The sequence below is a fragment of the Vanessa cardui genome, chromosome 29 (genome assembly GCF_905220365.1).
Source record: "Vanessa cardui chromosome 29, ilVanCard2.1, whole genome shotgun sequence".
NCBI lineage: Eukaryota > Metazoa > Arthropoda > Insecta > Lepidoptera > Nymphalidae > Vanessa > Vanessa cardui.
In genome coordinates, this window is record NC_061151.1 from 6493191 (window position 1) to 6519652 (window position 26462).

A 26462-nucleotide genomic window follows, 5' to 3' on the forward strand; every position below is an offset into this window, starting at 1 on the left:
AGAGCCATTTCTATTGGTTGTACAAATCGGCAGTAATCGGTTTTGTTGAATTTACCGATGCTACATCTAAGTTGTATCGTACTATACTATATTCTATACTATGTATAATGTAGTGATATCTATATATAAATATAAGTAAATCTTATGGTGAAAACGTGGCTTTTAAATGTGGGACTAGTCTACAAATCCAATGTCGCTCAGATAGTAACGGAACAAGCTATGTTCTCAGTAGCTTTGACGGATCTTTATCCGTATAAAACTAGAGTTATCACGAAGATGGCATGATTGTGTGATTGAAGTGGTATATGGCCTGAGTTGGTCACATAGATTGCACGACCGAGGACCATCAATGCAGACGAGCTCCAAAGTGGAGACCACTGATCCTTAAAAGTTGCGTAGGACGCTTTGTTGACATAAGAAATGAGGCGGTGGTGACCACTTGTAATAAAGTGGCCCATATGTCAATCCACTCACTTATATATTCTTGGTGAAAAAGGCTTGTTATTGTGTAGTAGTAATAAGGGATATTCCTGTAAGTTATGGAATTGTGACGTCATTTTATTCCAAGGGTATTTTAGATGTGTTTCGTTACAGCTTCATGGCGATAAATGCGAGTATGATGCATCCGATGTTATTGTTCCTACTGGACATGGCTATGAAGATCAGGGTGGCGTGTTGCTCGCTCATATACAGAAAGGTATGCTAGCTGTCATATAATCAATCAATACACGATCTGCTATGGTGGCCCAATGGTTAGGTTAGGTTGGGTTAGTTAAATACAACCAAATACGGCCTAGTGAGCCGATATAGCTTAGCATTTAGAACGCGTAACTGATGATTGCAGGCTCATGGACCACCCAGGCACCACTGAATTTTCATGTGTTTAATAAGTGCTTATAATATAGCATATCAAGCTCGGCAGTGAAGGAAAACATGGTGAAAAAACCTGTTTGTATATAATTTCAACGAAATTCTGCCACACGTGAATCATGCACTGGAATAGCGTCGTGGAAAATGATCCAAACCTTCTCCTCGAAGGCTGCCCTTAGCCCAGCGAGAATTTAAAGGCTGTTGCTATATACACGCTCTGACCAAATCTTCAGTATAATCTTTAATTTATTTTACGAATTTGCTAGTATTGATTAAATTCCCAAAGTTTCGATTACAACTTTGCCGATAATATTCGTAAAGCCTTTTTTATGTGTTTCCATAAACAATACCATAAATTATTGCTTTTGACCAATGATATGTCGTTATTTCAAGGTCAAAGTTGTTTGTTAGTGAGGCATAATTTGCATACACAGGATATCTATTTGTCATTAACAGACAATATATTCTGCCACTTGTGCATTCCACCAACCCACCCGCATTGGAACAGCGTGGTGGAATATGTTCCAAGTTCTCTCCTTAATGGAATAGACTGTTACTTTACTTGAGATTATATATAAAATTTCCAGCTCCTTCGTCTGGATCTATCCTCAGGGGGTAAAGCGACAGAGGGTCTGGCTGGGCACGTTATCAACTTACTAACAACCGACGCGCAGAGATTCGACATGGCCAGCTTGTTCATGGTCGACCTGGTCCGGACTCCAATCGAGAGCGTCATCATCGTATACCTGATGTACAGGCAGATCGGGGTAGCTACACTAATTGGGGTGGCTTTCCTTCTGATGTTCATACCTCTACAAGGTAAGTTTTGTTGTTGGTGAATTTGTATTATTTACTGATTTAATTTTTGACTCTTTCGTCTAGTATTGAGGTTAAAATAAAAGATTTAGGTATAGGTTGGCGGACGAGCATATGGGTTACCTGATCGTAAGTGGTCACCATCACCCATAGACAATGACGCTGTAAGAAATATTAACGATTCCTTACATCGTCAATATGCCACCAATCTTGGAAACTAAGATGTTATATCCCTTGTGCCTGTAGTTACACTGGCTCACTCATCCTTCAAACCGGAACACAACAATACTGAGTACTGTTGTTTGGCGGTAGAATAACTGATGAGTGGGTGGTACCTACCCAGACACTGCACAAACCCTAGCACCAAGTGAAAAAAAATAAGGTATATTCAACAACACAAGATTATATAGATGATAAAAAGATTGGAGCTAATTCTTATCGTTTTTCAAATCTTGGAAGAGAGACAGATAAAGCTACCTGCCGGTTCTTATGGGTACATCTACATTCAGAACCGGTAATACCTAGTATTAATAAAGTTCTATAATGGAGATTCAAAAGTCGTCGTAAAAGACTTGAATAAAGTATATTTTGATTATGGTATTACTTATTTGAGTTTTCCTGTTAAGACATTCTCAGTTTTAGCCTGAGGATTGGAAGTTGACTATGCTAACACTTTTGTGTCTCGGAAAGCAAATAGATAGGAAGTAAATCCACAGTGCAGAAACTCTCTATTTGATTGGATTATGAAAATATTTGGTTTTGTGCACACTTGGATAATTTCTCTTAAAATATCTACTATTATCATCAAATAAAAATCAAAATATACTTTATCCAAGTATATTGAAGATCTCAAAATCAAAATGAAAATATACTTAATTCAAGAAGCCTTTTACAAGCACTTTTGGAATGGTGGAGCTACCACCGTTCGGAATGTAGATTTCAGCGTGAGAACCGGCAAGAAGCTCAGTAGTTACTCTATTTCAACATTTCAAACTCAAACTCAACTTTTTATTGATAAGCAAATTAAACACTACCACCGGTTCGGAACACGAGAAACACAGCGGGTATTTTTTTTTGTGAAATTTAAAAACAACAATAATTAACATTAGAAAAAAACATCCTTCGTCAGGTTACCTCGGTAAGGTTTCGTCAAGATTCCGTCATCAGACCGCGATCAGAACAGACAATCGTATCAGGCTGATGAACGAGGTCATCCAGAGCATAGAAGCTATCAAAATGTCCGCTTGGGAGAACGCCTTCGCTGGAATCATTGGAGAAGCGAGGAGGTGAGGAAACTCCACTTATTTATACATATAAAATAAAAGTCCAGGTAGACTGATTCATCATCAACAGCAGTCTGTAAATTCCCACTGCTGGGCTAAAGGCCTCCTCTCCCTTTGAGGAGAAGGTTTGAAACATATTACACCACGCTGTTCCAATGCGGGTTGGTGGAATACACATGCAGAATTTCTATGAAATTTGTCACATGCAGGTTTCCTCTCGATGTTTTCCTTCACCGCTGAGCACGAGATGAATTATAAAGACAAATTAAGCACATGAATCAGCGGTGCTTGCCTAAGTTTGAACCCGCAATCATCGGTTAAGATGCACGCGTTCTAACCACTGGGCCATCTCGACTCTGGCAACAGCTTGTTATTTATATTGCAAAAGCGGGTATGGTCTTGGAGTTGTAAGGCCTCCTCTACCTTTGAGGAGAAGCTTTGGAACATATTCCACCACGTTGTTCCAATGCGGGTTGGTGGAATACACATGTGGCAGAATTTCTATGAAATTTGTCACATGCAGGTTTCCTCACGATGTTTTCCTTCACCGCTGAGCACGAGATGAATTATAAAGACAAATTAAGCGCATGAATCAGCGGTGCTTGCCCGGGTTTGAACCCGCAATCATCGGTTAAGATGCACGCGTTCTAACCACTGGGCCATCTCGGTTCATCTCTATTCTCATCTCGATTCATCATCGCCGAGCGTAAACTATTATAGTCAGGACCTTGAATTTTGATGAGTACTCGTTGTAACGAATCGACACCCACTAAGGAAGGAATTTTGGAAATTTATCCCTAAGGGGATGAAAAAGCGTTTGAAATTTCTAGTAATATAATCGATTTCCACGCGAGCTAAGCCGCTGGCAACAGCCAGTGATTTATATTGCAAAAGCGGGTATGGTCTTGGACTTGTAAGGCCTCCTCTACCTTTGAGGAGGAGCTTTGCAACAAATGCCACCACGCTGTTCCAATGCGGGTTGATGGAATGCACATGTAGCAGAATTTCTATGAAATAAGACACATGCAGGTTTCTTCACGATGTTTTCCTTGTCAGCCGAGCACGAGATGAATTATAAAGACAAATTAAGTACATGAATATTCAGTGGTGCTTGCCTGGGTTTGGACCACATCTCATTGACATCTCTGCTCTAACTTATACAATAGTTAAAGTTAATTAATAGCGCAGTTTGGTCATACCTACCCTTCCTCTTTTAACTAACTGATAGCTTTTGTATTATTTATATATCCTAAGCAATATGATAATGTTTGCTAAGAATTTGTGTATGTTCTTTGTGTAGGTATGTGTGCGTGTGTGTGTGAGTGTTAGAGACAGACAGAGAGAGAGAGAGAGAGAGAGAGACAGAAGTATGTAAAATGAATTATTTTGCTTGTTTCAGGAAAGAAATGAATGTGATAAAGAAAATGTCGTGGCTGCGAGCCGTAATGATATCATGTGTCAAATTGAACACGAAAGTCGCCATATTTTTAAGTATAATATCGTTCATATCGTTCAAGAACGACCTAACAGCCGCCAAAGTGTTCGTCATATTTTCGTACTACGATATACTGAAGTATTCCCTCGTGGATTTCCTCCCCCTCGCGATCACCTTCACCCTGGAGGCGTACGTCAGCGTCAAGAGGATACAGGAGTTCCTGTTGCTGCCGGAAGTGAATAACCAAGATGGCGTCGATTTGGTGAAGATCGACGAGAAGACTCAACCCGTCAACGGGGTCTTCGAGAAAATTGGTAACGGGTACGTTGCTTATTTATATAGGTAGTATACAACAACAACAACAACAACAGCCTGTAAATTTCCACTGCTGGGCTAAAGGCCTCCTCTCCCTTTGAGGAGAAGGTTTTTTTGGAACATATTCCACCACGCTGTTCCAATGCGGGTTGGTGGAATGCACATGTGGCAGAATTTCTATGAAATTTGTCACATGCAGGTTTCCTCACGATGTTTTCCTTCACCGCTGAGCACGAGATGAATTATAAATACAAATTAAGCACATATATATAGTGGTGTTTGCCTGTGTTTGAACCTGTAATCATCGGTTAAGATTCAGGGGTTCTAACCACTGGACCATCTCAGCTCGCTGCTGATGCTAAATGCAACGAATGCCGGTCGTATCTATGAATATGGGCTGCTATTTATACAGGTGTGACGTCACCAAAATGATTGACAGCTTTTTTTGCGGGAATGAAAAGGTTTAACATTTTATTTTGGGCAAGAAAAAGTGTTTATTTTGCCAAAATGTATTTTTTATGGCTCTTTATGAGGATATACAACATTTTGAAGTACTATTTAAACACCGTAAAATACCCCATTGGGAACAAATTACACAACATAAGACGACTTTTGTGATCGAGTAGTGTGTACACATTGTCATGGGTACGCCACTCCGAGGTCCCGGGTTCGATTCCCGGCCAGGTCGATGTAGAAAAAGTTAATTCATTTTCTATGTTGTCTCGAGTCTGGATTTTTGTGGTGCCGTCGTTACTTCTGATTTTCCATAACACAAGTACTTTAGCTACTTACATTTTATACGTACATAATAAACCTTCCTTATGAATACCTCTGTGTATTAGTGAAAACCGCATGAAAATCCGTTCAGTATTTTTGGAGTACGGCGCGAACATACAGACGTAGACATATGTAGTAATAATATATTTATTCTTCAACAGCCAACAAACGTATATAAAGTCGGATTCGAACCTGGACCATTCGAAGCCAGCTGTTCTGATCAGCCTGAAGAACTACACGGCTCATTGGAAGAACAGCGAAAAGGAAGGCGACATGGCCCTTGCCCTGGGCGATATCAACTTAAATGTAAGTATTTAGTATACATAGGTATTGGATTATATAGATGATAGAAACTTGGTGGTAGGGCTTTGTGCAAGCCCGTCTGGGTAGGTTACTACCCACTCATCAGTTATTCTACCGCCAAATAACAGTACTTAGTATTGTTGTGTTCCGGTTTGAAGGGTGAGTGAGCCAGTGTAACTACAGGCACAAGGGACATAACATCTTAGTTCCCAAGGTTGGTGGCACATTGACGATGTAAGGAATAGTTAATATTTCTTACAGCGTCATTGTCTATGGGTGTTAGTGACCACTTACCATCAGGTGGCCCATATGCTCGTCCGCCAACCAATACCATAAAAAAGTGGTGGACCTAATAATTGTTTACTTCTAGGCAGGATATATTATATACATATACTAGCTGTGACCTTTTACGCGTTTGAATTTAACAAAAAAAAGATATTATTGTAGCCTAAGTTACTCCTTATTATATCAGTTATCTGCCAGTTAAAGTCCCGTCAAAATCGGTCCAGCCGTTCCAGAGATTAGCCGGAACAAACATACAGACAGGCAAAAATGATAAAAAATGTCATTTTGGTATATGTGCCTTGTATACATATGCATTGAGTAAAAAAGGGCTATTTTAACATTACAAACAGACACTCCAATTTTGTTATATGTATAGGTAATTGTATTTGACTAACATGATTTTGTATTTTAAATGTTGTCAAAGAGTAACTACTGAGCTTCTTGCCGGTTCTCTGGTAGAATCTACTTTCCGAACCGGTGGTAGCTGCACTTAATTGTATAAGGACGATTCAAAAGTGCTTGTAAAAGCCTACTTGAATAAAGTATTTTTCTTATGACACCTTCTATATACATTTTCTATATATATTTTTTTTATGCGCAGATAAAACCAGAATCTCTAACGACGGTGGTCGGGACGGTAGGTTCGGGGAAGAGCACACTGCTCTCGGCGATACTCCGTGAAATCACCCCCACCAGTGGCCATCTCTCCGTAAACGGCGTGGTGGCGTATGCGGCACAGGATCCATGGCTTTTCGAAGCATCGGTGAGTATCTCACAACAAGTAATGATCAAGTTCAGATTGAATCACCACCAAACCACCCAATCTAGGTTAGATTAGTCTTGAAGTCCAAGAACATATCCTCAGACTAAAACATTTTAATATAACTCTTCTCTAAATGAGCTGAGATGGCCGCTTGGTTAGAACGCGTGCATCTTAACCGATGATTTCGAGTTCAAACCCAGACAAGCACCACTTTATATATGTATATGAGCTTAATTTGTATTTATAATTCATAGTATGGCTGTACCGATTTTGGTGCTTTTTTGTGTTAATCCCAGCTTAGTTTAGTTAACACCAGATAGATGGCGCTACGATCAGATATCAAATTTCAATTTAATTTTACTATGCCTCCTAACTCTTTTTACTTGGTGGTAGGGCTTTGTTCAAGCCCGTCTGGATAGGTACCACCAACTTATTCTACCGCCAAATAACAGTACTCAGTATTGTTGTGTTCCGGTTTGAGGGGTGTGTGAGCCAGTGTAACTACATGCACAAGGGACATAGCATCTTAGTTCCCAAGGTTGGTGGCACATTGACGATGTAAGGGATAGTTAATATTTCTTACAACTTCATTGTCTATGGGTGATGGTGACTTACCATTAGGTGGCCTATATGCTCGTCCGTCAACCTATACTTAAAAAAAAAACTCCCTAAGCCTGTACTAACAGTTATTGAAATTTGTGAATGATATTTTGTTGATGTTGATTGCAATTGAGAAATGTGTGATGACGTCAGAGATGAGTTCAAGATAATATCCCTTTATTGATTACAGGTTAGGCAGAACATTCTCTTCGGTCAAGAGCTGGACCTTCGAAGGTACAAGCAGGTCATCAAATGCTGCCAGCTGAAGAGTGACCTCGACATCTTACCGCATGGAGACAAGACCGTCGTCGGGGAGAGAGGTGAGTTATACTTACTAGTTGTCACTTTAGGGGTGTGGTTGACATGTGTCAGGCAAGAAATATGCCCATGTCCTTCTTTGGAGTTCGAATTTGCTTCATGCCAAGTTTCATCAAACTTAGTTCAGCGGTTTGGCAGGTAAATAGCTACAGACAGACATAGTTATAGTAGGACATAAATTAGATGTAGCATCGGAAAATGCAATGGAATGAAATTAAAAACGATTAGTGCCGATTTACACAACCAATAGAAATAGCTCCCTATCACGCCATTCGACGCTATTCGTCGCTATAGATTCGCGCGTCAGAGAAAGCAAGTGCATGTAAATCGACGCGTCAAATTGATGAATATATTCGGTCATATGATATTACAAGTTATTACGTTTGTGCAAAGATCATATTCACATGAGAAATAAATATTGATAATTTGGGATAGCGTACTCAATTCGAATGTGATCGGTTTTACGAATTGTGCCGATGCGACATCTAAGTTGTGTCGTACTTACTATACTTTCACATTTATAGTATTAGTATATGTATTAAAGATTTATGAGATTATCTATTAAATGATATCTGTAAGACCGTTAGTATAGACCATCTCTTACATCGTCAATGCGCCACCAACCTTGAAAGCTAAGATGTCCTAAGCTTCTTTATTTATACTGACTCACTCTAAATTCAAGCCGGAACACAATAATACTAATTATTGCTGATAGGCAGTAGAATATGTGATGAGGAGGTGGTACATATCACCAACTAAGTTGCCATGTGCTTAATCTGTAGTGGAAAATATCGTGAGGTAACCTGCATGTGTTTATTTTGACCGAAACTCTGCTTCATATGAATCCATCAATCTGCATTGGAGCATCAATATATGTGGTCCTAACCTTCTCCTCAAAAGGAAAGCAGGCTTAGCCCAGCAGTGGGAAATTTACAGACATATGAAAAATCATTGATGCTCTAGTTGGCATCATCTCGTATAGTATAGTACCTCAGTCTATTTGTGTAATGTATACAACAACAGCCTGTAAATTCCCACTGCTGGGCTAAGGGCCTCCTCTCCCTTTGATGAGAAGGTTTGGAACATATTCCACCACGCTGTTCCAATGCGGGTTGGTGGAATACACATGTGTCAGAATTTCTATTAAATTTGTCTCATGCAGGTTACCTCACGGTGTTTTCCTTCACCGCTGAGCACGAGATGAATTATAAAGACAAATTAAGAATCAGCGGTGCTTGCCTGGGTTTGAACCCGCAATCATCGGTTAAGATCCACGCGTTCTAACCACTGGGCCATCTCGACTCTATTTGTGTAATGTATGCGTTGATTTTAAAGTGAGGCTATGATTTCAGGAGCGTCCCTGTCTGGCGGCCAGCGGGCCAGGATATCACTGGCGCGCTGCGTCTACCAGCACGCTGATGTGTACCTGCTAGATGATCCTCTAGCCGCTGTCGATGCTAAGGTAACTGACAATGCGAAAAATAAATTGTGAATTATTGTAATCAGTGTATATTATGAGCTTAAAAATGGTTATTTACTAACGAAACTTGAAAATAATACTTGAATCATTCAAAAATCAATAAATAAAAATGCATTTTTTCAAACGTTTGCCACGTGATAGAAAACACTCCTGATTGGCCGGGCTTATGATTAAGTCACTTTGTTGTTTCACTTGCTTTTCTACTATATGTACCACAGATTAAAATACAGCAAAGTGACGTCACCGACCCCATTGCAGCGTCATATTGTCCAAGTAGCGTATTTGCGCGCTATTTAAATATGGAATTTTTAATATGATATTTTTCGGCAAATATGTACTAGAAATAAAAAAAAAACAACTTTTACTGGGTTCCTTAACCTCTACTTAATAATATAAAATGGATTTTAAAAACCAGTCAAATAGCCTATTTGAGGTTTGGTTCCTGGGTTAGGTCATTGAAAAATGATTGAGGTAATAGATCTTTTAGAAAGAAATGGTGACAGTCATTGCATAGACGCGAGGAAAGGTAAACTCACGACAACTATTTTCTGATTTCGTGTAGTTAATACATCCTTCCTGGGGCCTGGTATTCATTTCGATATTTGATTTTGACTTTGATTATCTGAAATACAAAAAGTGCAAAACTGAATTTGCCATCTCTTTTCGGAAAATCTACGTTCCGAAACGGTGGTAGTATTAAAATTGATAAAACATTAACAACGATTCAAAAGTCTTTTTGAGCCTACTTGAATCTTAGAAGACATACGCCCAATTTCTGCATATGTTATTTCCTAAAACCTCTCTTACATTTTATGAATACTTGCTGTAGTACATTTATAAACTCAAACTCAAATTCCTTTATTCGATATAGAAGCATTACACTTACTTATTGGTGGTAAAATAAAACACTACCACCGGTTCGGAAAAAGGAACACCCTGACCTGAGAAGAACCGGCGAAAGAAACTCAGCGGGTCTTTTCATTTTTGTCAAATTAGATATTTAATTGTATATGAATAGAAACAGCCAAGCGGCGATCGACTTCATCATAAGCCCGGCCAATCAGGAGCGTTTTGTGTCACGGGACAAACGTTTGATAATTTGTATTTTTATTTATGGATTTTTGAAGAAATTAAGTATTATTTTCAAGTTTAATTAGTAAATAACCATTTTTAAACTCATAATATACACTGATTACAATAATTTACAATTTATTTTTCGCATTGTCAAATAGCCCATTGTATAGTAACTTTTCGCACACAAGCGTTCCTTAACAATGTTTTTAAATTTGGCAACAGAAGCATTTTGCATTTTTTATAACTGTATTTCATACTTGACTTGTCTGCTATTTTTTCAAATGAATCACAGTTAATAAATGACCATTATAGATGTCGCAGATTCTAAGTCTGACAAAAACAGCCAAAATGTATGGGCACATACGCAATATGAGGCTGGTACTGCCAGTTGATATGTAATGTTAATGTATGTTTAGCCTCCGTAGTCGAGTGGTGGGTTCACCAGTTTTCATGGGTACGCCACTCCGAGGTCCATGGCGAGATGTAAATTATCATAAATTTTCTATGTTGTCTTGGGTCTGGGTGTAAAACCGTCGTTACTTCTGATTTTCCATAACACAAGTTATTTAGCTATTTACATTGGGATCAGAGTAATGTGATGTTGTCTCATAAATAATAATAATAATAAGCCATTTTGTTTCCTGTTTTACAATAGTTGGTAGTTGAGACAATATGAGACAACATCACATACATTACTCTGATCCCAATGTAAGTAGCTGAAGCACTTGTGTTATGAAAAATCAGAAGTAACGACGGTACCACAAACACCCAGACCAAAGACTACATAGAAAACTAATGGTAATCTACATCGACTCGGCCGGGAATCGAACCCGGGACCTCAGAGTAGCGTACCCATGAAAACTATGGAGGTGGAGGAGTTATAATATTACAACAAAAATAAATGAAAACAAAAATCATATTTATTTGTAAGATTATCTTAGATTTGTGTTAGTAATATACATTTATTAAATTATTTATGAATTAACAGGAACCCCGGTTTAGGTAAAGGCCTCCTTCAAAGATGCCCATTTTTGTCGGTCTCGTGCTATAGAGCACCAGTTTATGTCAGCAGATCTTATCAGATCATCTTCCCAGCAGGCTAACTAGCGGATGTTGTCTCATACAACAACAGCCTGTAAATTCCCACTGCTGGGCTAAAGGCATCCTCTCCCTTAGAGGAGAAGGTTTGGAACATATTCAACCACGCTGTTCCAATGCGGTTTGGTGGAATACACATGTGGCAGAATTTCTATGAAATTTGTCACATGCAGGTTTCCTCACGATGTTTTCCTTCACCGTCGAGTACGAGATGAATTGATGATGATTAGAAAAGATGAGATCCCGCTGAGTTTCTTTCGCCGGTTCTTCTCAGGTCAGGGTGTTCCTTTTTCCGAACCGGTGGTAGTGTTTATTTGACAATCAATAAGTAAGTGTAATGCTTCTATATTGACTTTATTCAATTTGAGTTTGAGTTTGAATTATAAAGACAAAGCACATGAATCAGCGGTGCTTGCCTGGGTTTGAACCCGCAATCATCGGTTAAGATGCACGCGTTCTAACCACTGGGCCATCCCGACTCATATTTGTTTATAATGTGGTGCGTGTGTGTGTGTGTGTGTGCAGGTTGCACAGGCTATCTACGAGGACTGCATCCGTGGGTTCCTGCGCGACAAGGCGGCGCTTCTCGTGACTCACCACGTGCAGTACGCGCAGCGCGCCGACACCGTCTGCGTCATGCGCGCCGGACGGGTGAGCATGACCACTACCCCCCCCCCCCCGCTCGCATGGGACATTGCCAACCTTGGGGAATAAGATGTTATGCCTCTAGTTACACTGGCTCTTCAAACCGGACCGCAATGATACTATGTGTTATTTGGCGGTAGAATATCTGATGAGTGTGTGGTACCTATCCAAAAGAACTTGTACAAAGTTCTACCACCAAGTGCTTTTGCCTTTTGCTCAATTGCTTCTTTTAATATGTTTATGCATCAGTCCGATTCACTCTCATTTCCGTTACATGGTCCATTCATTTAGAAATGATATAGATTATTGCATTATATGGTAACCCCACTTCCCCCCCTAAAATTGTAATTTTTCCTGAAATCTTAGTAGATTGATCTACTAAGATTTCAATCTTAGTAGAGGGATCTACTAAGATTTCAGTCATCATGTTAGAAAATAAAGTTGTAATATACAAGACAAACCATATATGTAAGTAAAGAGGTTACATCACGTTGTAATCCTTGGCAGTCTGACTGCCTCGTTTGATCTAGTGACTAGATATAAGGCAGATCCCCAAGGTCTGGATTCAAACCTCAGATCATGTCTATAGTGATTCGATTCGACTAACAAATTTCTAATTGTTGCATAATTTTTAACAGATAGTCGCTCAAGGAACGTACCACGAGCTGAAGAACGGAGTCGCGGAGTTTGAAAAGCTGATTGAGATGACGGAGAAAGTCGAAGAAGAGAAGCAGAAGCAGAAATACGAGAAACAGGAGAGTTTGGTACGTAATATACATGTCTTGTTTAAACAAGAACACTTAACTTACGAGAACAACCCAAATTTGAAAGCACCACTTGGTGGTAGGGCTTTGTGCAAGCCCGTCTGGGTAGGTACCACCCACTCATCAGTTATTCTACCGCCAAATAACAGTACTCAGTATTGTTGTGTTCCGGTCTGAAGGGTGAGTGAGCCAGTGTAACTACAGGCACAAGGGGCATAACATCTTAGTTCCCAAGGTTGGTGGCGCATTGACGATGTAAGGAATAGTTAATAATTCTTACAGCGTCATTGTGTATGGGTGATGGTGACCACTTACCATCAGGTGGCCCATATGCTCGTCCGCCAAACTATACCATAAAAAAAAAGAAAAAGTGAACTGGTGAAGCAAGGCTTCTTATATAATAACTAGTGATCCGCCCCGGATTCGCACGAGTCCAATGCTGATACTAAATACACAAAAAAATTGTTAATGTATGACATCAAGTTTAAAACCTCCAAACTGATCAGAGTTTCTCTACTACATTGTGTATGTATTATTATACATATAAACCCTCCTTTTGAATCTATCTATCTATTAAAATCCGCATCAAATTCCGTTAGGTAATTTTAAACATATAAGCATACATTGGGACAGACAGCGGTAAGACTTTGTTTTCACTGCATATTATAAACAAAGTCGCTTTCTATATCCCTATAGCTTTAAAATTACGCAACGGATTTTGATGCGGTTTTTTTTAACAGATAGTGTGATTCGAGGGAAAGGTTTGTGTATATAATACATGAACAATATAGTAAAGAAACACTGATAGAGTATATTAAGTATCACTATTGCACCCGTGCGAAGCCGGGGCGGGTTGCTAGTGTACTATATAATGATATTCCTTCTTTGAAACGCGCTGATTTTCTAGTATAAGTTTTATATATACTGGTTTTGCCTCTTTATTTTTTTGTTAGAAATAGATTTATTGATCACAGGATTAGAACAGCTGGTCTTCCGGAGTACAATTTATTATATAAATTTAATGTTAAATTATTTACATTCGGTGGTAGGGCCCCGTGCAAACTTGTCTGGAAATCTTCCACATTTTTTACTCCGGTTTTTATTCCGGTTTGAGGAATGAGTGAGCCAATTTAACAGGCACAAGGGACATAAAATCTTAGTCCCCAAGTTTAGTGGCGTTTTGGTGCTGTATGGAATGGATAATATTACTTACGATGCCAATGTGTATGGGTGCTAGTTACCACTTACCACAAGCCTACTTACAATGAAAATCACTTATATTTAAAGTTGCTTCGCACAAGCTTCTTTAAGTAATTATCACCAATTAAGCAATTATTGACGACCTCCGTGGTCGAGTGGTGTTTACACCGGTTTTCATGGGTACGCCACTTATTATTATTATTATATTCTATTATTAATTACGTTTATTAACGATAATTATTAACTAATTAAATATTCCACTCAAGGTATACAGTATTACGACGATGGCGGATTTGAAAGCTGTCGAAAAGCGAAGCGTTAGTTATAATACTTTACCAAAGTAATCAGTATTGTATGGTAAGACACAACTTAGATGTAGCATCGGCAAATTCGTAAAACCGATCACATCCGAATTAAGTACACTCTCCCAAATTATCAATATTTATTCCTTATGGAATATGATCTTTACACAAACGTAATAACTTATATCATATCACCTAATATATTCGTCAATTTGACACGACACTGACGCGAGAGTCTATAGCGACGGATAGCGTCGGATGGCGCGATAGGGGGCTATTTCTATTGGTTGTGTGAATCGGCAGAAAATCGGTTTTATTGCATAGCCGATGCTACATCTGAGTTGTGTCGTACTATACAGAATTTGTAATCTTGTTGTGTAGCAATACATTAAGGCGTAGTCATAATTGTTGTCACCATCACTTTCACAGTCAATATCATTAACGCTACTATCAGAATTGTCTAGAATAATGCCATTTTTTCATAGTCATCAGTATTGTTATCTATTATCTATATGGTCAGTCTTAGCTGAGAAGGCATCGTAAAAAGAAGTAGCTAAGCGTTGGGGTATTTTGATTGGTCTTAGAATAGTATTTAATACCCGAGGAGGGGGGAGATGTTAATAAAGATGGTACTGGAAATATATACATATTAATAGCATATATTAATAGTTAGATGTGGAAAAGTATTTATATGTTATAGGCTTTGTGATAAGTGTAATTTATCCTTGTTAAATAAAGAAATTTGAATGTTGTATAAAATATGGTTAGTTGTTTATATTTCGTAATTAAAGAAATGTAAGATACATTTCTGACTTACTGAATCTGAGATTTATAAAATCTGAAGACATTTTTTTATGATTACACCAGTCGTATGTATGCAAGCCCGTCTGGGTAGGTACCACCCACTCATCAGTTATTCTACCGCCAAATAACAGTACTCAGTATTGTTGTGTTCCGGTTTGAAGGGTGAGTGAGCCAGTGTAACTACCGGCACAAGGACATAACATGTTAGTTCCCAAGATTGGTGGCACATTGACGATGTAAGAATAGTTAATATTTCTTACGTCGTCAAGTTTGAGAGATTGTTCAGAGGGAGAGGCTGATGTGTATTGGTCGTTCTTAGGCTTTAGGTATAGCAAAATGACCTTTGTACTTCGTTTGGATTCAAACTTGCTTTATACCAAATTTCATCAATTTTGGTTCATTATTTTAACCATAGTGTAACAGACAAATTGACTGACAGACCGAGTCAGTTTCCCATGTAATATTAATACAGATAATCTTAGTAATTCTCTCTTTCTATCTTCTATCTATTTCTATTTACAACAACAATAACAGCCTGTTAATTCCCACTGCTGGGCTAAAGGCCTCCTCTCCTTTTGAGGAGAAGGTTTTGGAACATATTCCATCACGCTGTTCCAATGCGGGTTGGTGGAATACACATGTGGCAGAATTTCTACGAAATTTGTCACATGCAGGTTTCCTCACGATGTTTTCCTTCACCGCTGAGCACGAGATGAATTATAAACACAAATTAAGAACATGAATCAGCGGTGCTTGCCTGGGTTTGAACCCGCAATCATCGGTTACGATGCACGCGTTCTAACCACTGGGCCATCTCGACTCTCTATTTATCATTGTTATATAATTTATCTCTTATTAACTTCTTACTCTGAATGGTTTTACTAACATTTATATATTAGAAAACCGTTTTTATCCCCAATATATACAAAATTAATATCGGTTATAGTTATTAAAGTTTCATCAAATTTGTTACAGGAACATAATCAGAAGCTGCGCTCGCAACGATCGATGTCAGAAGCTTCCCAATTGTCATTCAATATGGATCTTGATAACAATTTAGACCCGAAATATGAAGGTACATTTCTTATGTTATAAAGTAAAGTATAGTAACAGCCTGTAAATTTCCCACTGCTGGGATAAGGTGTCCTCTAAGGAGAGGGTACGGAAGATATTCCACTACGGTGTTCCATGCATGCGGGTTGGTGAAATGCACATGTGGCAGAATTTTGATGAAATTATACACATGCAGTTTTTCACGATGTTTTAATTCACCGCTTAGCACGAGTTGAATTATAAACACAAATTAAGCACATATATATAGAGGTGCTGGTCTGGGTTTGAACCCGAAATCATCGGTTAAGATGCCGTTGCGTTCTAACCGCTGGGCCATCTCAGCTGTCTCTTATGTCTTAAGTTATAGCACGTCTAAATATTTTTTTATGTTTAAATAACTTTGTAAAATACAACTTGATGTATTTTAAGAAAGTAAGACAGTATTAAATAATCCTGGATTCTTAAAGGGAGATCTTAATAGTCTATATATCCTTTGAAAAAACAATTTAACTAAAATGCACAAAATAATACTTTCAGTGAAAATTTCATTCTACACCAACTAAATGATAATTATATTCGATGACCTCCGTGGTCGAGTGGTATGTACACCGGTTTTCATGGGTACGCCACTCCGAGGTCCCGGGTTCGAGTCCCGGTCAAGTTGATGTAGAAACAACTTGGGTCTGGGTGTTTGTGGTGCCGTCGTTACTTCTGATTTTCCATAACACAAGTGCTTCATTTAAATAAAACTAGTTATAACGGATTTTAATCGCGTATATTAATTATTTTTGACATCCCAATCAATATACGCGATTAAAATCCGTTATAACTAGTTTTATTTAAATGTGTAATAATCGCGAAAATTTAAGACAACATTACAAGTGTTTCAGCTACTTACATTGGGATCAGAGTAATGTATGTGATGTTGTCCAATTCGTTTCAGGTGAAAGTCAAAAGAAGGGTTCCGTGGACTTCAGCGTGTACTTGGGTTACATAAAGAGCGGTCACGGATCCCTGACGCTGTTCCTGCTATGTGCGCTGTTCATACTGGCGCAAGTGTTCTACTCCTCCACGGATATATGGCTCAAGGAGTGGTGAGTGTTTCGGCCGATAGATGGCGTTAGTTGTTGATTGTACAACAACAACAACAGCTTGTAAATTCCCACTGCTAGGCTAAAGGCCTCCTCTCCCTTTGAGGAGAGGGTTTGGATCATATTCCACCACGCTGTTCAAATGCGGGTTGGTGGAATACACATGTGGCAGAATTTCTATGAAATTTGTCGCACGATGTTTTTCTTCACCGCTGAGAACGAGATTAATTATAAAGACAAATTAAGCACATGAATCAGCGGTGCTTGTCTGGGTTTGAACCCGCAATCATCGGTTAAGATGCGCGCGTTCTTACCACTGGGCCATCTCGAAAAGTTGTAGATTGAATCGCGCTAGCGCTTGTAATATTTTTTATACGGTATATCTTGGCTAGTCCTTGATGGTGTACAACATGAGTTCGGTATTGGTCTAGCCATCTCGGTAAAGAAACGCAGATCATAGATGCACTCGACCAATCCAATTGGATGGCCATGATTTGTGCGCATGCGCAGGTTGAAGGAATGGTCTTAGGTGCGCACCGAAGGAAGTCATAGATTCATGTGCTTAATTTGTCTTTATAATTCATCTCGTGCTCAGCGGTGAAGGAAAACATCGTGAGGAAACCTGCATGTGACAAATTTCATAGAAATTCTGCCACATGTGCATTCCTCCAACCCGCATTGGAACAGCGTGGTCGAATATGTTTCAAAACCTTCTCAAAGGGAGCAGAGGCCTTTAGCCATTTACAGGCTGTTGTTATTGTAATTTGTCGCTTTTTAGTCTGGTTCTTTTTTATCTGTGACAATATATTTGGATTGAAAAGATTCGATTCGAACGATTCTTTTTCGATTTTTCTCTTTTTTTTTTCTTTTAAATTTTTTTATTTTAAAATGAACGCCCGACACAGTTTATTTCAATGTCTTGATATTATTTCAGGGTGAATATGGAAGAAGCGAACAGTGCGTACAACATCGCCAGACGTAACACAACGACGAATGAAACCGCTCCACCACGTGAGTTACATCCATCTCTTCATATATTAGGAACAACTGAATAGTAATGATTTTAAAATCAATTGTGCAGGATATAGGTATTTGTAGTCTAATTATCTGATGGGATGGCAAATTGACAAGGATTTAAAAAACTGTGACCTTCTAACCGAGCCACGGTACCAACGATACATTCAATATTATAATATATATTATAAATAAAGATAAATAAAATAAATTTGAGACAACATCACATACATTACTCTGATCCCAATGTAAGTAGCTGAAGCACTTGTGTTATGGAAAATCAGAAGTAACGACGGTACCACATACACCAAGACCCAAGACAACATAGAAGACTAATGGTAATCTACATTGACTCGGCCGGGAATCGAACCCGGGACCTCGGAGTGGCGTACCCATGAAAACCGGTGTACACACCATGGAGGTCGTCTAAAGAAGAAGTACAAAATATAACTTATATCGCCGAATTACCAGCGGATGAGATGTAAGATGTTAGGTCTCTTGTGTCTGTAGTTACACTGGCTCACTGACACTCAGAACCGAATACAACGACCAAAGGTGTCATCGTTCTCATCATCATCATCATAAGCCCGTTTTTGTCCACTGCTGGACATAAGTCCCCAAGTGCACGCCACTGTGGTCTTTCTCCGGCTATTCGCATCCAGCTTCTGCCCGCCTTTGTCTTATCCGAAGGTGTATACAGTGTTAACTTTGCGTTCTCTCATATCAGTGAACTTTGAAGACCTGCCCTCGAACCAGTTTAACCTGACGCGCGAGCAGTGCGTGTACATATACGCCGGGTTGATTGCTATATGTATGTTCTTCACCTGGAACAAGCTGCTAGTCTTCTACAACACCTGCATTAAAGCCTCCGTTGCGCTGCACGATAATATGTTCAGGTAAATATGGTGCTGTTAATATATACCCTTTGCCAATGGTAGGAATAAAGATAAATAAGGCTTAGTAAAGTAAAGTAACAGCCTGTACATTTCCCACTGCTGAGATGAGGCCTAATTTTCCATTAAGGTGAGGGTTAGGAACATATTCCAGCACGCTGTTCCAATGCGGGTTGGTGGAATGCACATGTGGCTGAATTTCTATGAAATTTGTCAAATGCAGGTTTGCTTACGATGTTTTCCTTCACCGCCGAGCACGAGATGAATTATAAACACAAATTAAGCACATATATATAGTGGTGCTTGTCTGGGTTTGAACCCGCAATCATCGGTTAAGATGCAAGCGTTCTAACCACTGGGCCATCTCAGCTCGTGAGGAAACAAGGCTTTGATTTATGTAATTCATATGATTTGCTAATAACTCAGCTATATTGTGCAATACTAAGAGGTTATGATTAATGTAACACTATTACACTTAGCTACTTATATCCACTTTAATTTTACCTCAAAGTTCTGATAACAGCTTTATCGACGTTCAAAACGCCATTATATCGCAAATCCATAGTGAATATCATAGACTAATCAAGCTCTCGACCAATGGTATCAAAATTGCTGTCATTTGGTGTTTATTTGGTTTTTTTCCGTCTAATTATTTACATGATTTACCTAATAAATGGTCAAAAAAAACAAAGTAACTTGGTACGGCTTTGTGCAACCCCATTAGCTATCCAATACCGCCAAGTTTCCGACTCCGCAAAGTCAATAAATCCTTATCTGTTTCTATAATAAAATTCCGCGGACATTTTTAACTTTGCCTTTGTTTCTTAAATTCAAATCGTTTGTATAAAATACATTGGTAAAAAAAGCATATTATTCGATACAAGATTTTATAGATGTTAAAAAGCGTGGAGTTAATCCCTGTTGACTTCCAAACAGGATATATTAATTTAAATAATTGTGTTTAACTAATATGACTGTATTTTTCAAATGTTAAAAAAGAGTGACTACTGAGTTTCTTTCCGGTTCTTCTCGGTAGAATCTAGTTTCCGAACCGGTGGAATAATGTGTGACGATTCAAAAGTGCTTGCATAAGCCTATTTGAATAAAGTTTATTTTAATTTGATTTGATTTGAAATAAAGTTACTACTTTATTCGAGTAAGCTTTCACAAGTATTCTTGAATCGTGTTTTCGTAAAACGGTAAGACATAATGTCACAAAGGAATATATTCCTTCTGTTATACAGGGGTGTAACAAACGCGCCGATGTGGTTCTTCCACCACAACCCGTCCGGTCGCATCCTGAACCGGTTCTCCAAGGACATGGGCCAGGTGGACACCTTATTACCCGTGGCGTTAGTCGACTGCGTTGGTGTGAGTATTAATATGAAGTTTCATGGCCCATAAATATTGCCCAGCACAGAAAATTTGGACACTGTTTACTGTTTGAAATAAAACTAGTTTTAACGGATTTAAATCGCGTATATTAATTACTAGCTTTTGCCCGCGACTTCGTTCGCGTGGACTTCAGGTTCGTCCCGTCTAGTCTAGTAATCGCTTAAAATCGCTTCGTAAATAAGTCATTATTTCTCGTACAAAGTAAAGGATAAAAAATGGTTATTGTGGGTTATTCCTAAGAGATAAACATATACCATCACGGACTTTTTTGTAGACCTTTTTAAGTTGTACAATACTGTAGTACATTGTTTTGAACTATCTTGTAGGATTCAGTCAGCGTTTGCAATGTAAGCGCAAAAAATGTGTTTTTTTACGACCTCACATTAGAAACCTCAAAAATTGTAGCCTATGTGTTATTCTGATGTATAAGCTATATTGTGGTAAAGTTTCATTCAAATCCATTCTGTAGTTTTTACGTGAAAGAGTAACAAACATCCATACATTCATACATACAAACTTTCGCCTTTATAATAGTAGTAGGATTTTTATCATCCCGACGTTTCGAGCACTTTACAGCGTTCGTGGTCACGGGTAGATCTCGGGATACGTCGGGATGACGAATAAAATAAAAATAATTAATATACGCGATTTAAATCCGTTAAAATTAGTTTTATTTCAATGTGTAATAATCGCGAAAATCTATGACAACATTACTGTTTACTGGTAATTACAATAACAGCCTGTCAATTTTCCACCGCTGGGCTAAGGACTCATCCCGCTTTTGATGGGATTTGATCTAAGTTCCCAAGGTTGGTGGCACATTGACGATGTAAGGAATAGTTAATATTTCTTACAGCGTCATTGTCTATGAGTGACGGTGACCACTTACCATCAGGTGGCCCATATGCTCGTCCGCCAACCTATACCATAAAAAAAGCACATGAATATTCAATGGTGCTTACCTGGGTTTGAACCCGGCAAGTATCGGTTAAGATGCACGCGTTCTAACCACGCGGCCATCTCGGCTAACAAGCTCGGTAACTAATAGAATAGTTATTACAATTTTTCACCCGATACCCTTTTTTCCGAACTATACTGTTTTCTTTAATATTGACTACGAGAAAAAATATTAAAACAATTTGAAATGCTCATGATATAATGTTGTCTTAAATTTTCGCGATTATTACACATTTAAATAAAACTAGTTATAACGGATTTTAATTTAGACCGTCTACCCGTGACCACGAACGCTGTAAAGTGCTCGAAACGTCGGGATGTCCAAAATATTTAATATACGCGATTAAAATCCGTTATAACTAGTTTTATTTAAATGCTCATGATATCCTTAGCCATATATCACAATTTTCCTTGAAATTTAACTTGATCCGAATTTCCAGTTCTTTCTCGAAGTGATCGCGATCCTGGTGGTCGTCTGCCTCGTCAACTGGTGGCTGCTGCTGCCGACTGCCGTGGTCGCGGTGCTGCTGCATCTGCTGCGTCTGCTTTTCCTCAACACCAGTCGCGAGCTGAAGAGGATCGAAGCTATTGGTGAGTGTAATGATGGCCCAGAATATTTTTATTTGGAATTGATTTCAACAAATTTAAAGATATAAGAAGCGAGATGTCCCAGTGGTTAGAACGGGTGCATTTTAACCAATGATTTGGCCTTCGAACCCAGGCAACCACCGCTGAATACTCATGTGCTTAATGTGAGTTGTGCTCGGCGGTAAAGAAAAAAATAAAATAAAGAAAAAAAAAAACGAGGAAACCTGCATTTGTCAAATTTCATAGAAATTCTGCCACATGTGTATTCCATTCAACCAACCCGCATTGGAACAGCGTGGTGGTATATCCGAACCCCCTCCTCAAAAGGGAGAGGAGGCCTTAGTTGTGGGATTTACAGACTGTTGTTGTACTATTGTTGACGTAAAGTAAAGTAAAGTAAAGTAAAGTAAAGTAAAGTAAAGTAAAGTAAAGTAAAGTAACAGCCTGTAAATTTCCCACTGCTGAGATAAGGCCTCTTCTTCCATCAAGGAGAGGGTTTTGGAAAGTATTCCACCACGCTGTTCCAATGCGGGTTGGTGGAATGCACATGTGGCAGAATTTCGATGAAATTAGACACATGCAGGTTTCCTCACGATGTTTTCCTTCACCGCCGAGCACGAGATGAATTATAAATACAAATTAAGCACATATATATAGTGGTGCTTGCCTGGGTTTGAACTCGATATCATCGGTTAAGATGCACGCGTTCTAACCACGCGGCCTTCTCAGCTTCTTTTATACTATATTGTTATATTCATACTTTTTTTTACTTCACTTGTACTGTTGTTGACGTCATCGATATCATCTCGTACGTGTGACCTTGACCATGACTGCCCCCCCCCCAGCGCGCAGCCAGAGCCTGAACCACGCGGCGGCGACGGTGACGGGTCTGGCCTTGTACTGTTGTTGACGTCATCGATATGATCGTGTACATGTGACGGTGCCCATTACCCACTTGTACTGTTGTTGACGTCATCTATATGATCGTGTACATGTGACCTTGACCACGACTGACCCCCCCCCCCCCAGCGCGCAGCCAGAGCCTGAACCACGCGGCTGCGACGGTCACTGGTCTGGCCACCATCCGCTCGGCGCGCGAGCAGCAGCGCACTCTGGCGCAGGAGTTCGACAAGCTGCAAGACCTGCACAGCTCGTCGTGGGCGCTCGTGCTGAGCACCAACCGGGCCTTCGGCTTCTGGATGGACATGGTCTGCTGCCTCTACCTCGCCACCGTCACATTCAGCTTCTTCCTCTTCGTCGGTGAAGGTGAGGAACGATATTATTATGTGTAGGTACATCAGGTATTATCAAATATATCAAAGTGACTTTTCTTGGGTATTTGGGTACTAAAATTTTGAGGTTAGTTGTAAAGTAATTCCAGTTGTAGCCGAAGTTTTAACATTGCTACATAATGAAGGTTGAGTGAGCCAGTGTAAATACAGTCACAGAGGACTTAACATCTTAATTTCCGAAGATGTGTATGTGCAATGATTAATATTTCTTACAGCTTGATGATTATGGGTAGTGGTAATAACTTCCCATCAGGTGGTCATTTTGCTGGTCGTGTTACGGACTAATCTTGTATAATATGTATCTTTTTCAGAAACGCTGGGCGGTAACGTGGGTCTGGCGATCACGCAGGTGATCGGTCTGGTCGGCATGTGCCAGTACGGCATGAGGCAGACCGCTGAAGTCGAGAACCAGATGACATCCGTGAGTATCTGGGTTTTGAAGTCTATCAAAGTACAACAACAGCCTGTAAATTCCCACTGCTGGGCTAAAGGCCTCCTCTCCCCTTGAGGAGAAGGTTTGGAACATATTCCACCACGCTGTTCCAATGCGGGTTGGTGGAATACACATGTGGCAGAATTTCTATGAAATTTGTCACATGCAGGTTTCTTCACGATGTTTTTCTTCACCGCTGAGCACGAGATGAATTATAAAGACAAATTAAGCACATGAATCAGCGGTGCTTGCCTGGGTTTGAACCCGCAATCATCGGTTAAGATGCACGCGTTCTAACCACTGGGCCATCTCGACTCGAAGTATTGTAATCTTGTAATATAATCTTGCTGTGGTATTTCTTTCTGTATAGAAATAATCAATTGTCATGGCGATCTTATATATTAATTACGTAAGCTGATTTCCCAGTGATTATGGGACGATAACTCCATGTAGAAGATTTATGGTCTTATTGTGAAGAGCTGTCAAAATTAAAGAGGATTCTTAATCGTAATTGTAACGAAAATTTTTGAAAGCGGAAAATATTGGTTGAGTAGAGAGTATGGAATATAGAAAAGAAAGACTAGATAATATAAAAAAATGCGATCAGATGTTGTCAGTTTATAATGAAATTGAATCAAAACAAAATTGTTATAAGTCTTCGCGTGCCGTCGTTTTTTTTATGTTATAGGTTGGCGGTCGAGCATATAGGCCACCTGATGGTAAGTGGTCACCATCACCCACAGACAATGACGCTGTAAGAAATATTAACAATTCCTTACATCGTCATCGTCAATGTGCCACCAACCTTGGGAACTAAGATGTTATGTCCCTTGTGCCTGTAGTTACACTGGCTCACTCACCCTTCAGACCGGAACACAACAATAATGAGTACTGTTGTTTGGCGGTAGAATAACTGATGAGTGGGTGGTACCTACCCAGACGGGCTTGCACAAGGCCCTACCACTAAGTAATATGAGTGTTAGATTAAGGATTTTAAAAAAAAGAGATGTATCGTTGGGGTACCCCGTTAGAACGGAATTGAGTCTTTGTGATTGAAATGGCTTTTTTTTTTATTGTCCTTTAGGTGGAAAGAATATTGGAATACACGAACTTACCACCAGAGCAGCCAGTGGAACCGGATATGAAGGCCTTGAAGACGGAACACCCGAATTTGGACTTCGAAACTTGGCCGAATAAAGGTAATCAGATTTGACTTACATATTCCAATAGCAGAATGAGTATAGATTAACAAAACTTAGAATAACATATTGCATATAACTTGATAATAGTTCTGCTATAATATGCACAAAAAGCAGTTCTGTGAGTTATTTTGTGGTAGTTTTAGTTTTTCATTCAATAAATCAACTCATTCACTCGTTCCCAATGAAATAAGCAAGCATATTCTTTCATTATTGTTTAACAATTTTTTATCCATACATAAAATAAAATTGGAGTGTCTGTTTATAATATTAAAATAGCCCAGTTTCACTCAACCAAAATAACATTTTTTACAATTTTTGTCGGTCTGTCTGTCTGTTTGTTCTGGCTAATTTCTGGAACGGCAGAACGGATTTTGTGAGACATTCACTGGCAGATAACTGATATAATAGGGAGTAACTTAACTAGGATATAATTAGTGTATGATATAAAATAACTGATCTACGTATATCCACTTCAAATTTATTTCCAAAGTTCTGGTGACATCTTCTACGACGCTAAGTTTTTAATGCGTAAAATTTAACTTTATTTTAATAAGTTTCCTGAGATGTCCGAAGTACATTATGTTAATCTAAATCACTTTATTTTCATGAATAAATAAATAAATAAGAGACAACATCACATACATTACTTTGATCCCAATGTAAGTAGCTAGAGCACTTGTGTTATGGAAAATCAGAAGTAACGACGGTACCACAAACACCCAGACCCAAGACGACATAGAAAACTAATGATAATCTACATCGACTCGGCCGGGAATCGAACCCGGGACCTCGGAATGGCGTACCCATGAAAACCGGTGTACACACCACTCAACCACGGAGGTCGTCAATGAAGGCACAGTGAATCTCAGAGATTGATTGATTGTGATCAATATTGTTAATTCAAGGTCATTATTCACTGAACTACATGTTCTGAGAACTTAATAATAATAAATAAATAAATATTAATTATGTAATACTAACATAGAATAAGTTAAATTGTATACTAACAAATATGGACTATTATTGTCTGACAATAAATGAATTATTATTATTATTATTATTGGTCCACAGGGGAAATAGTCTTCGAAAATGTCTCGTTGGAATACGAGAAAACACCCAAAAAGGACCAGCCGCTAGAGTCCGGGGTGAAACTCGATGAACCGGCGTATGCGATACGTGACGTCAGCTTTCGCATCCGGCCCGGGGAGAAGGTGGCGGTGGTGGGGAGGACGGGGGCGGGGAAGAGCTCGCTCATCGCCGCTCTGTTCAGGTGCTTGACGTTATACGTTGTCAATATTATTGAGTCTTCTACGGTGTTTCTAAGAAAGGACTGTTTTCTTGCCATAAACAAAATTAAAATTTAACGCTGTTAGTCATTTTAGTGAAGTCACATTAATAAAAACAACAGTTGT

The 26462-nt window shown here is 39.1% G+C and overlaps 1 protein-coding gene across 1 annotated transcript in view; it reads left to right on the forward strand.

Moving 5' to 3' along the window:
* The window catches only part of LOC124541895 (probable multidrug resistance-associated protein lethal(2)03659), a 37629-nt gene that overhangs the window by 4314 nt on the left and 6853 nt on the right, over positions 1 to 26462 (forward strand). Inside the window, exons 6-26 of the mRNA XM_047119808.1 lie at positions 595 to 697; positions 1458 to 1689; positions 2816 to 2972; positions 4369 to 4725; positions 5658 to 5802; positions 6686 to 6847; positions 7638 to 7767; positions 9118 to 9227; positions 11943 to 12068; positions 12701 to 12826; positions 16108 to 16207; positions 17129 to 17279; positions 18211 to 18287; positions 19018 to 19186; positions 20428 to 20554; positions 21976 to 22126; positions 22969 to 23010; positions 23195 to 23389; positions 23727 to 23836; positions 24933 to 25047; positions 26122 to 26320. Of these exons, the coding sequence (XP_046975764.1) occupies positions 595 to 697; positions 1458 to 1689; positions 2816 to 2972; positions 4369 to 4725; positions 5658 to 5802; positions 6686 to 6847; positions 7638 to 7767; positions 9118 to 9227; positions 11943 to 12068; positions 12701 to 12826; positions 16108 to 16207; positions 17129 to 17279; positions 18211 to 18287; positions 19018 to 19186; positions 20428 to 20554; positions 21976 to 22126; positions 22969 to 23010; positions 23195 to 23389; positions 23727 to 23836; positions 24933 to 25047; positions 26122 to 26320 (3084 nt within the window). The remainder of the gene's footprint in view (positions 1 to 594; positions 698 to 1457; positions 1690 to 2815; positions 2973 to 4368; positions 4726 to 5657; positions 5803 to 6685; positions 6848 to 7637; positions 7768 to 9117; positions 9228 to 11942; positions 12069 to 12700; positions 12827 to 16107; positions 16208 to 17128; positions 17280 to 18210; positions 18288 to 19017; positions 19187 to 20427; positions 20555 to 21975; positions 22127 to 22968; positions 23011 to 23194; positions 23390 to 23726; positions 23837 to 24932; positions 25048 to 26121; positions 26321 to 26462) is intronic.